This window comes from Coptis chinensis, chromosome 4 (genome assembly GCF_015680905.1).
Source record: "Coptis chinensis isolate HL-2020 chromosome 4, ASM1568090v1, whole genome shotgun sequence".
NCBI classification, from domain to species: Eukaryota; Viridiplantae; Streptophyta; class Magnoliopsida; order Ranunculales; family Ranunculaceae; genus Coptis; species Coptis chinensis.
In genome coordinates, this window is record NC_141459.1 from 19,177,197 (window position 1) to 19,190,087 (window position 12,891).

The 12,891-nt window shown below is 35.4% G+C and overlaps 1 protein-coding gene across 6 annotated transcripts in view; it reads left to right on the plus strand.

Moving 5' to 3' along the window:
• The first annotated feature begins 8 nt into the window (after positions 1-8).
• The window catches only part of LOC147502386 (S-adenosyl-L-methionine-dependent methyltransferases superfamily protein), a 90,709-nt gene continuing 77,826 nt past the window's right edge, over positions 9-12,891 (plus strand). The window contains exons 1-5 of one of the 6 annotated variants that reach the window (XR_015221690.1): positions 72-214; positions 400-1,468; positions 2,142-2,402; positions 3,152-3,250; positions 3,939-4,417. Coding sequence is in view for 1 of the 6 variants with exons in the window: in XM_086607205.1 (XP_086463331.1) it covers positions 444-1,468; positions 2,142-2,226 (1,110 nt within the window). In the remaining 5 variants the exon portion in view is untranslated. The other 5 variants (XR_015221691.1, XR_015221693.1, XR_015221689.1 and 2 more) reach the window with 5 other exon arrangements.

A 12,891-nucleotide genomic window follows, 5' to 3' on the forward strand; every position in this document is an offset into this window, starting at 1 on the left:
GGCTTTTTGCTCATCAAGGCCCAATTAATGTCAGACCCGGCCCACGGTTCTCCCTCTCTTGCCGCGTAGCACGGAATTTCAACTTGTCGGAATTCCAAAGTTCCGGGTCGAATGGACCGAGCCAAGCGAAAATAGCCGCCAGCTCCCCAACTTAATAATCAATCACTCTCTCTCCCATAAATCTACATTCTCTCTCTCTCTCCACTTCAGACTCGTAAGTTTCTCTCTCACACACTTAAATAAATATACTTATAGATTCTGATTGTTTGATGAAATATCTTAGAGAAAAAAAATATATCCATCAAGGCAATGAAACAGTAGATTTCGATGGGAGATTTTCTTCAATACTTAAAAATGATATGTTGAAACTTTTTGTAAATGTTTCTTTTTGTTATGCAGGTTATGGTGAATAGTATTTATTTAAGTTTCGTTTCCAGCCTTTAATGGTTGTTTCTGTCACAAGAAGAACACATTTCGTTTTTAATAGTGTTCATCTACAGAAGAAAGGCTGTATTACAATGGCAGAAGCTGCTTCTATCTTGCCTCCATGTGTATCAGAGGCTCTCTCGTTATCAATGAAAGTGACGACAGACCAAAAGTGCTACTCAAGTGTTCAGTCCACACCTGAGATAGAAAAGAAGTATGTTCATCATGTTTATGATGCCATTGCTCCCCATTTCAGCTCCACTCGATTTGCCAAGTGGCCAAAAGTTTCTACATTTTTGAATTCCCTACCAGAGGGATCTCTCGTCTTGGATGCAGGATGTGGAAATGGGAAGTACCTAGGACTAAATCCTGATTGCTTTTACGTCGGTTGTGACATAAGCCCTTCTTTGATAAATATATGTGCTGGAAGAGGGCATGAAGTTTTGGTCGCGGATGCTGTTATTCTTCCTTACAGAACTGCCTTTGGTGATGCCGCAATCTCTATAGCTGTATTGCATCATCTAAGCACAGAAAGTAGGAGAAGAAAAGCTATACAAGAGTTGATTCGAGTCGTGCGGAAGGGTGGCCTGGTTCTGATTACAGTTTGGGCTGTCGAGCAGGAGGACAGCGCTTTAGTTACCAAGTGGACTCCTCTTACTCACAAATTGGAGGAATGGGTCGGACCAGGCAGCCCCCGAGTACGTAGTCCTTCGACCCTGACGCTACAAAGCATCCCAGAAACGGAGGATAATTGTTCTGGAAACAGATTAAAAGTTATTGCAGAGCAGTCTGAGGATAAATTGGAAATGGATGCTCATGCGACTTCTGAAATGGGAAGTACTTCAGAGGGTTGGGGAACTAGAAGCATTAAAGGAAACCAACAGGAATATTTTGTGCCATGGCACTTACCTTATCACCGTGCTGAAATCACTGGCCACTCTGCTTGTGCTCTTGCAAATGGGCTGGCAAAAAAAGATGAGAAAAAGGGTGCTGTTGTTTATAACCGTTATTACCATGTCTTCATGGAGGGAGAGCTTGAAAGGTAAATAACTAAATACATGTTGGGTGATACATCATTTTCTCTATGGATTATAATTAGAATAAGAAGAAATGAAGGTACCTAGATATATTAACTACTTACACGGTCTTCTGGGCATGTTCGACATAGTATAGTTTTGTCCGGTGAAGAGAAATCCATTATCCATGGCTTTGTTTGACATTTCTTCAGTGAGTAACAAATAAAAGTTTAGCAGCCAGATAGTCGAAAAACTCATTTGGTCTTTTTTTCAGCTTACCCCACCTTTGTATAGTCTTAGTCCCTGGAGTGCCTTCTGTCCCTTTCATATGAGAAGTCTGAGGATTCCACAATGTCTATCGTGAGAAGAATGTCAGGACACTGCTTAGAGTTGGTTGAATTTGTTGAGCTACTCACACTTATCCAATGTGTCCAGAAAATACCTACGTCCATATTGCACAAATTAGTGCAACTGGGAGTTTCTCGTTTAAGCCTAGCTTATCAAACAAAAGTGAGATAGAGTAAAATCCCCACAGACTTTTTTCTGTGATTCACCGATTTATACTTTATACCCCTCTCCATTCTTTTCTTGTCTAGCAATCATACTCATTCTCTGATTTCTACCTGGAAAAAAAGATAAAATAAAAAAATCATACACTGAGCTCTAACATGGGTGTTCTGTCCATCCTGTCTTTTGCAGGTTAGTTTCCGGCATAGAAAATGCAGTCATACTTGATAAGTTTTATGACAAATCAAATTGGTGTATCATTCTCAAAAAATTGTGATCTCATCAGTTTGCTCTGACTTGCATAATCAGTTCTCTGTGTTGTGATTTGGTGATGTATTGCACCACAAAATTGGGGAAAATGCAGCATTGTTGACAATTTCCAACGGACATCCCCTAAAGGTGTTGTTTGTCTTGTTTAATCAGTGACACTGTGATCGTGATATTTTCTAAATCGTAAGGTTTCTGTTGTCTCTCTCAGCTAATAATTATTCTTTGTGTTAGTTAGTTAGCTTTCGACACTGTAGACCTCGACACTGAGGATGTTCTACTTGGAAAGAGGAAAACCTATTTCGATAGATAAATTATTAAGTTAGTATCCTTTGTAATCATTCCCTGGTATTCTGGTATTCTTGCTATAGTAAGTGAGTCAAACTTGAAGGAAATGGTCATAGATTTTGATAGTCTCAAACGATGCAAGTTAATGGATATTCCTCTGAACAGGGGTTTATTTCGTTAACCTACTCCAATTAACATGATGATGATGTCTTCTCTAGATTGGATATTGCAAATTGCCTTTCACAGATTATTCTCTAGATTGGATATTGCAAATTGCCTATCACAGATTACGGGGTGTGATTCCACACTCGCCAATCTTGGTGTGCATATTTTAGAATCAGCTATGTAACAAACTTTAGTTGCTTCCTTTATTTATAGTTCATAGATAATTATGGTTCCAAGGGAGATTACTAAATCATGAATGGTATACTATTATGCTCTTGTGCCTTAGGCCAATTAGCATTTAGCAGTTCATGCTTCTTGATCCTGACCACTTTGTATCAGTTGTTTAAGCATAATAGAGCATCCAATTTTATTAATAACACTGATAGACATTATTCATTTTCAGTCTTCCTGTTCATATGTTTGGTCTCTTGTATGCTGATTTTGACGATGTCCATTGCACTCATTTGCTTTTTGAATGTCAGCCTTTGCCAGGTCTAGAAGCCTTTTCTGTAAGAAGAACAATGAGTCACTCATAGCAAAGTCTAATCACTACAAAATGCGCTGTTTTTGCATTTTACTTGGTACTGGTTTCCATTTCTTGGTAACTGAAGTGTTTTTTTCTACACCTTGATGTCAAGTCTTTTAGAGTCCACTTGATTACACATTTCTTCCATAACGTGCTTGCTGTGCATCACAAATTTCTTGATGACTTACATATGAGAACTGAGCTGTAGCCCTAATAGTTGGCCTTCTTTCTTTGACTTTGATTCCCTATAAATTTATCAACTTTCTAGCGTTTGGAGAGATTTTAAGGACCGTATAACTCTGGTTGAATACCATGTATATGTAATCCTTAGTTGAATTGAATCCCATCTTGTAATCCTGACCATATCAGATTAAGTTTTTCAAAGAGATATGCTCTATTGTTGTGTTGCAGATGCCTCATTTCAAGTAAAAAAAGTGGATCTAATTCTTTGCTAATGGTGCTGTTGGTTACCTCCACGTGGTTCTTGGTTTAACTTCAGTTCACTTATTTAAATGCCAATTAGTCCAGCCACTTCCCTATGATATTATAATTATGTGTTAGTGTCCTCAATATTTTGGTGTTTTTGTTTTGTTGTTGGAACTTCTCTGTTTTGATGGACCACGTAGTGTAGTTTATATACATGTATTATATGGTGATTTTTTTTTGTTGATATTATAGTATGGAGAAAACAAATAATTTACTTAATTTGTGGCAACTATTAATGGAAACATTTACTTGTGTAGATGAGGGGAACCCTAGCTCTCGTAATGAGTGATTAGAGTCCCTAAAACAAGAGCTTCTAGCTCAATTGATTGTGTACCCCTCTCCTCATGGGAGAGGTTGCAAGCTCGAATCTCACCAAGTGTTGGTTGGGATTTATTTCTTGTGTAATTATGTGATGGGCCTTTGGGCCAAGCGAGCCTTCGGGCTAGAGACAAAGGTGCTGCTATGATGGGTGGACCGAAGAGCAAAAGCAAGTCTTCATGGACAAGGTGGAGGCGGTTGGGTCTACTCAAAATGGCGCATCGGCGAGACCTTTCGGGGTTGATGAGCCTTCGGGCAATGTAAGCCTTCGGGCTAGGGTCCTTCAATGTAACCGGTGTGGGTCTGCCTTAACCCTCTAAAAGAGTTACTGATCTCATTTAAAACAGGCTTGCCAATAAAAAAAATAATAATAATAAATAAATAAATGGAGTCCCTAAAGGGGGATGATTTTGAGGTCGATATTTGGAGAATTCCTAATGTTGATTGAGAGTTTCAGGATCCATAGGAGCACCTTCTTCAGTGGGTTAAGTATAATTTTCAGGTGTTTTCAGAGATTGGTTCTTTCTTTGTATCTATTCGGTGTTGGATTAGGGTTGACCCTCGTAATGCATCACCAGTGTCTATGGCCTTTCCAATAGTTAAAACCCTTGAAATTTTTTTGGTTGAATTAAATAATGCTTGCGCTCTCAATAGTGAGATGCTATGGTGCTTGCGGGTAGATTATGTTTTTTTAAGATTTCCGGATGAGAGCAAATGAGGGTATGGTGTATTGTTAATCAGATATGAGAAACTTTGATGATCTTGTCCCTCAATGTGAGTTTATGGAATTTCTTCTAAACAGGGGCTGGCCGTTTTGTTTTTTACACTTCAATGGGTTCAATCAACAGGATGAATTAAAACCCCTAGTTCTCATAATGAGTGATTAAAACACAAGGGAGATGCTTTTGAGGTCAACGACATTTGAAGTTTTTTTTTTTTTTTTCAATAATGTTGATTGTGAGTTTTTCTATTCATAGGAGCACCTTGGTTGAATGTGATATTGTCATTAAATGCCATTGAGCATCTAAGTTATGTTGCAGATATCTCATTTTATCCAACTTGCTTTCTTCTTTGCGGTATCGTTGGTCACCACTACTTCTTAGTTTGACTTAGGTGCATTGTAATTCAGCCGCTCACCTATGACGAATATTAACATTGCCTCTCTCACAGTCTCACATGAACTTGTCATAGCAATGTGTGGTGGAGGCAAACTTTGTTCCAATATGGTTGTGATTTTTAATATATGGTGTGCAAGTTTATCAAAAAAAAAAATAACTTGTCATGGAAAAAGAAACCAAAGATAAGTAGGAAAAGAGAAGCACAATTAAAAATTGGATCACCACTGTGTTGGTTAAGTTACTGTGTCCTTGCCAAAAGCAGGAAATATCAAAAATTCAAAATGGGTTATACGAATTCTCATAAGATAACATTGCGTCCCGTGTGCCAACCTCTAAAACACATATATCATATCCATCAAAGTTAATTGGCCTGCCATTGAAATTGGAAAAATCGATTGAGTTTTTATTTTTCGCAAGAAACATGTATATATATATATATATACATGGTTTATACTATAGCCCACAACTTCACCCACAAGATGAACTAGAACCTAATTTTTTATAGATATGTCTAACAAACTATGAAAATCACCTCCACAAAATTTCAGCTCATTTGATAATGTTTAGCAATGTCAAAAGATAATTGCAAAATCAAAAAATCTGGACGGAGTCAGGATTCTAAACCAGGGGGTGCGAGATTATTTGCACCCACCCAAAAAAATAAAGTATGTAATTTTTTTTAATTTTTTTTGTAGGAAGGTCTAAACAATAAAAATCAACAAAATTAAATTTTTATTTCAATTCACAAAACTATAGTGCGGTTGACTACTAAAAATTTAATATGGACTAATAAATTGAAATTAACTACTTAAGCACTTAAGCCATTAATTAATACTACTATGTCTATATATATTTACATAATATAGTAAACAAGTCTACAACAATTTAACAAATTGTTAATTTTCTATAATGTTATAAGTATATATAACCCTACTATATATCATGTGGATAAAACTATAAAATATTAACATTGAAAGTAAAAAAGTACCTTGTTTTGTTTTTTTTTTTTTATAAGTGGAAATTTTATTGTTAATGATAACGAGTCTTACCAATAATTAGGACAAGTGTGCAACAAGCTGCGTCGTAAGTCATTTCTAAATTTGTTTTTTGTTTTTTGTGTTTTAATTTTTTTTTTTTGGGTTGAGGTTGACGCTTGTTTAAGAATTAAGAGTGAAAGAAATGAGCGAGAGCCCACAGGTTTGTTATGAGTGATTAGAATTATACAAACTAACCGGTTTGGCTTTGGGCCTTTGGCTATTTGTTTTAGTCTTATTAACTCATCAAACATTCAAAGACATATTTGTCATTCTTTAATGGTTTTGGACTTCAAATAAATGATAAATGATAATTTTGTAAGGGTAAAAAGAGAAGTAAAAAAATATGTTGGATTATTGGAATGTTTTTTGTTAGTTTTTTTTTCATACTATTTTTTTTGTTTTTTTTTGTTGATTATATTCTCAATATAGTTGTTGTCAAAAAAATTCGGGTTTAGAAGTTTGCTAAAATAATTGGGGGTGCGAGTCGTTATAGTTGAAAATTTTTGTAAGCAATTAGTTATGTGGTAGTGAAGCTTTTCTAATCTTAGGAGGTGTGACCGCCCCCACACGCACCCCCTCTATCTATCTATGCTCAAGACAATCGACCAGTATAAAAAGCAACATTTTTTTATAGATGTGCACAATATCATCGAGAAGAATATGTTGATGAGTGCGGATCCTATGTCCAATACTTAAGACATAGGACCACTTGCGCTGAAGTAATGTCGCTGTGTAACTAACAATGATGCCAACAAAACATTTGGTATTAGATTTCATACACCATTGTAAGTTGTTATTGTTGTTGTCGTCGTTGTCGTTGTTTTTTTATGAACTCTGTTTTTGTAATGTTATCTTTAACCTAGTTATAAAAATATTTATGATGGCAGGGACACCTCAAATGGAGTGGCGCAACACAACATATTTCATTGTTCCAGGAAATATGCAGTTAAGGATTTACTTAAAGAGGCATCCACCGGTTGTCTTCATACATATTTGAACGCATTTACGTCGTCAAACCATACAATGTATGTTACCGCATCCACGTGTATGAAGGTATGTTCCCTTTTTTTCTTTTTCTTTTTTGAATGGCAAGTAGGGTTTTTGAGAGGTCCTTTACCCCTATTTTATTAGAAATAAATATGAATATTGGTTACATTCTTGCATACTATTTGCCCGTGGCATCTTCATAAATAATTTTTTTTACATTCTCAGAAAAAGAGCTAAGCGTGATCTATAAACAACTAACTGTTGGAATAGTATATGCTAGTGCATCAGTTAGTCTATTTGACTCTCTATAAACATGGCTGATTGAAAACCCATCTAATTGCCCTATCAATCGTTGTATTTCGTCCATTAGATATGCCCTCTATGGTTGTTCTCTTCTCTCTAGGTACGTGACCACAGTAGTCAAATATGTTTGTGCATTGATTCTTCTAATTCATTTCCGCACTGCTAACCTTAGTCCTTGTTATAGTCTGTGGCATTTGGAGTGTTTTTTGTTTTTTGTTTTTTGTTTTTTGTTTTTTGTTTTTTGTTTTTTTGATAATCAACATTTGGAGTATTGTAATGTTGATTGTGAGTTTTTCTATTCATAGAAGCACCTTGGTAACTATGATATTGTCATTAAATGCCATTGAGCATCTAAGTTTTGTTGCAGATATCTCATTTTATCCAACTTCCTTTCTGTCTCTTTGTGGTATCGTTGGTTACCACTACTTCTTACTTCTTAGTTTGACTTAGGTGCACTTGCAGTCCAGCCGCTCACCTATGACGAATATTAACATTGTCTCTCTCGAGCATATCGCATGAAGTAGTCATAGAAAAAGAAACCGAAGATAAGTAGGAAAAGAGAACCTCAATTAAAAAATGGTGTACTATCACTACTGTGTTGGTTACTATGTCGTTGCCAAAAGCAAGGAATATCGAAACTCAAAAGGGGTTATACGGATTCTCAGAAGATAACAATTTGTGTCCCATGTACCAACCTTTAAAATACATATATCATATCCATCAAAGTTAATTGGCTTGCCATTGAAATAGGAAAAATCGATTGAGTTTTTATTTTCAGCAAGAAACAAAAATATTAATATATATATATATATATATATATATATATATATATATATATATATATATATATATAAAGAGACCTTAACAATCAAAGTAAGAATGCAGAAAAGAGTACCCGACCCATAGATAATTCTAGTCTCTTTAGATTTCCTATTTTAATGGGGTGAATATATGAGAAGTGGTTTTAATATATAGAAAAAAAAATAAAAAGAAGAGGGTTCCTAATTAGAAGTGATACTAGATTTTGGACCCGGGCATACGCCCGGGATCTATTAAATATTTTGTGTGCTGAAAAGGTTTTACAAAATGTCTCACACAAATTTTCGAATCATATCAGAATATATTTTTATTGAAAATCAACCGAAATACGTTAATGAGCAGCGATTATGGTGCATAAGTACTTGGGAACTAAGAGATCAAATTGAGATAGTCTCTTCAATTTACGGTTTAGGATATTAATTCATAATTTTCAAATAGAATTATCTTAAACTCGATCTAATTTGTATAATAGTTTTCTTAGATTTATGGTGATTTAGCGGCAAATTTTCGAATTGGAATATATTTTTATTGAAAATAAACCGAAATACGTTAATGAGCAGCGATTATGGTGCATAAGTACTTGGAAACTAAGGGATCAAATTGAGATAGTCTCTTCACTTTGTGGTTTAGGATATTAATCCGTAATTTTCAAATATAATTATTTTAAACTCAATCTAGCTTGTATAATAGTTTTCTTAGATTTATGGTGATTTAGCGGCAAATTTTCAAATCAGAATATATTTTTATTGAAAATAAACCGAAATACGTTAATGAGCAGCGATTATGGTGCATAAGTACTTGGAAACTAAAAGATCAAATTGAGATAGCCTCTTCACTTTGTAGTTTAGGATATTAATCCATAATTTTCAAATGGAATTATCTTAAACTTGATCTAGCATGTATAATAGTTTTCTTAGATTTATGGTGATTTAGTGGCAAATTTTCGAATCATAATATATTTTTATTGAAAATAAACCGAAATACGTTAATGAGCAGCTATTATGGTGCTTAAGTACTTGGAAACTAAGGGATCAAATTAAGATAACCTCTTTACTTTGTGGTTTAGGATACTAATCCGTAATTTTCAAATGGAATTGTCTTAAATTTGATCTAGCTTGTATAATAGTTTTATTAGATTTATGGTGATTTAGCAGTAAATCATCGCTGCTCGGCTTACGTACTAATGTGTACAAATCACTAAAACAGATTGATTATTTCCATATCCTCAAAAAATACACTACTCCCACTTGAAAAGATTTATCACATGAACGTGTCCTACGAACGCTATCGTTATATTAAATTATTCTAAAAAATATTAGCAACTATGCATAGCTATGAGATATGAAAAATTATATTAATTACTCATTTAAATTTCTTGCACCACTCTCTATAAAAAGAAAGCATCAAACATTGATAAAACTCATCGACTTCTTTTTATTGTTAGGTTTAACAATAGAAATTTGATTGAAGTTTTGTAAGAATGTCCAATGTGGCGAAGATATATAATATTGAAGCTACTTGAATAGCAAGGCATTCTTAATCACAATAAAAGAATTATGATAAACACTACTTAAAATATAAAACTATATTTGTCGAGACATTTATTCCCCCTACATATAATACAAATATGTTTTAGGGTTATTAGTTCAATGCATTTGCATCAAGTTTCTGATTTTCCATTAATTATTCTTTGAGGTTAGTTTAATGTAGTACGTTGCATCCAGTTTCCAATTTCTCATTAATTATTTGTCACAGCCCGATTTTCTAAACAATTAAAAAAATATGAATATTTGAAATATAAATATCTCAAACATCACTTGGTTCAATTGTCTAGAAACCCAGGCTATGACGGGGTGGATACAACACCTGTCAAAATCTAAAACCCACATCATAAAGAATCTTAACAACAAAAATCTCCAAATTCCTCAACTATCACTTTATTAAAAACTTTCTTCCATCCCAATACAAACATAAACAAACTTTAAATAAAAACAATTTCAACATCGTACTCTCATGTCATATAAATATGTCAACTCACGTTATTACATCCTTCCAAAAAGATCGGACCTAATAAACTAAACTCCCCGTGATCGCTGAGAATCCCAAATCACACGCCATGGTTCCACTTTGCCTTCCACCTATCTTCCCAAGAACACACCCACGTTGCCAAAACAAAGCAAACATGGGTCAGCAAAATGGAATTTGCTGGTATGAGTAGACTAACCACATATAACCATTATCATACTTTAATTATTCAAACAATCACTTTATTTTATCCCATAACTCAATCATTCACAGCTTGGAAGATAGGTAGCTAGTTCCGTCATTTTAACCGGCATAATTTCTTCCCAAGCAAGACTTCCATTATATAACTCATTATAATACCTCATTTTAATATCTAAACAATTGAATTAAAACTTACCGATATCCACTGCTGTATAAGGGTAGGACCGCGTCCCTGCACAAAATGTTATTAAGTCCTACCCTCCTGCAAAAGAAAGTTAGAACTTCTATATATCATATGTAGATATTTTATTAGGTATTCAAAAGAAAACCCAAACACTCACATAATCAAATTTATACCACTAACCCGCAAGGCGAATACCTTAGTTCCTCTCTAGGGCAGTCCAAACGATCTGGTCATTCATGGCACATTCAATGAATACCCAGGTCATTCATGGCACATTCCATGAATACCCCTATATAACGCTAACGGGCCATTTATGACACATTCAATAAATGCCCACCTAACATATGACATCAACAGTCATAAAACTCAATCCCAAAACTTGAGTCGTGGAGTTCTAAAAGAGTGCGGTAAATTTATTTACGCATTATTGCACTTTATTTTATATATCATTTCAGAGAACGAATGAGTATCTTGATTCCTGTATTTTTTTTATTTACGCGTTATTAATTTCAGGGATGTCTTACTGTCATAACGTTGCATATCACAAAATACTACAAAATCACATAGTAGTTAATACACATACACACACATATATAGAAGTCTTAGCCTAAAGTCAAGTATGCTAATAGCCCTAGACCTATCTTAATAACCCAAATCATAATCCGAGTTAAAAGGTCAAATTGGGTCAACTTGTCAAAGTCAACTCTAGTTAAAGTCAACCCTATTCAAAGTCAAAGTCAACCATCATGGTCGAAGTCAAACTGTCGTTTCCATGTTCAACAGGTTCGAGGTCATAGCCATGGTTCATGGCTAAGGTCAAAATGCATGGCTCATGGGCTCGTGACTAAAGTCATGGTTCGGACCCAACTGGCCAAGCCCAAACCTTAAAACCCGAAAGTCTAAAACCAACTTATTTATTCTACCTGACCCAATTGGATCTATTTTAAGTCCTATGGACTGGCCCATGCAATATTAGAAACTGGCCCAAAACTTTAGACTGAACTGGCCCAAGAAAACAAATGAAACGGGCCCAAACTAAACACAATCCGGGCCCAACCAAACATTGAAATTTCGGCCCAGCCACTAAAAATTAGAACTGCCCCATCTAAAAATAGAACCGGCCCAACTTAAAAGATTTGGATCGGCCCAATCTCACCTAAGGCCCAAGCATTCTAAGTTAGAAACTAAAAAAAAGAATTGGGTGCACTGGATCGTGACCTCGGTCACCTTCTCCACCAGCGCACCACCAAGTTCCAGCCACCACCATCTCTGACCGTCCGCCCATTTTAAGCCAGCGGTTTTCATCCTCATGAAAACCCTTTAAACTTTAACAAAAGCCAAAAACCAAAAAAATCATACAATCAAAACTTTTCCTAAATCTAGATCTGAAAATCGCGACCGCCATTAATGGCTTCTCTAAGCTCTCCATCAACACTCAAGCCTCCACACTACCCCCATCCATCAATCAACCAACCCACAATACCAAACAACAGTTCAAACTACGAAAATAACTACAAATATCTACTCCCTCAGTATCGCAGTAACGCCATTAACGACGGTTCAAGCTTTCTCCAAGCTTCTATCAGCCCAGTAAACCAACAGCCCAAATCGATATCCCAACCTCAATCAAACAACAATAATACAACATCAAAATCAAACTAATACAAATTCCAAAAAACGTAGACTGGCGATTTTATTTGGGTCGCCATTAACAGTTCAAAAAGTAGTACTGTCGATATCTCGGTCGAGCTCGACGCTTGGGCGCCATTGGCTCTGTCGTCGAGCTATCCACACCCCCCGACATCACCCACTACCTCTAATCGGTTATACAATCCACACAACAAAGAGTATAACAAAAAACAGAAAATACAAACACTTCCAAAACATATCTGCGACCAGCTGTTTGTTTGGTTTTTTTTAGGCTCATAGCGCCATTAACGACCTCGGTCCAAACCGGTTCAATCTCAATTTTTCGGAGTTTTCAAATGATTTTAATCGGTTTTAATAACGGCAGTTTTACCAATGACGGGATGAATATTAATACCAGAATAATTAACATATTTCGTGAAATAGAAAACTATCTACTCACCTTAACTAATGTACTCGACGAATTTTCCTAGCCCGAATATCGTCGTGGTTCCACCTCTCAAAAAAAACCGGCTTCTTTCTCTGCCTCCATTTTTTTATATTTTATTATCTTCCAAACCCTATTCTCTAG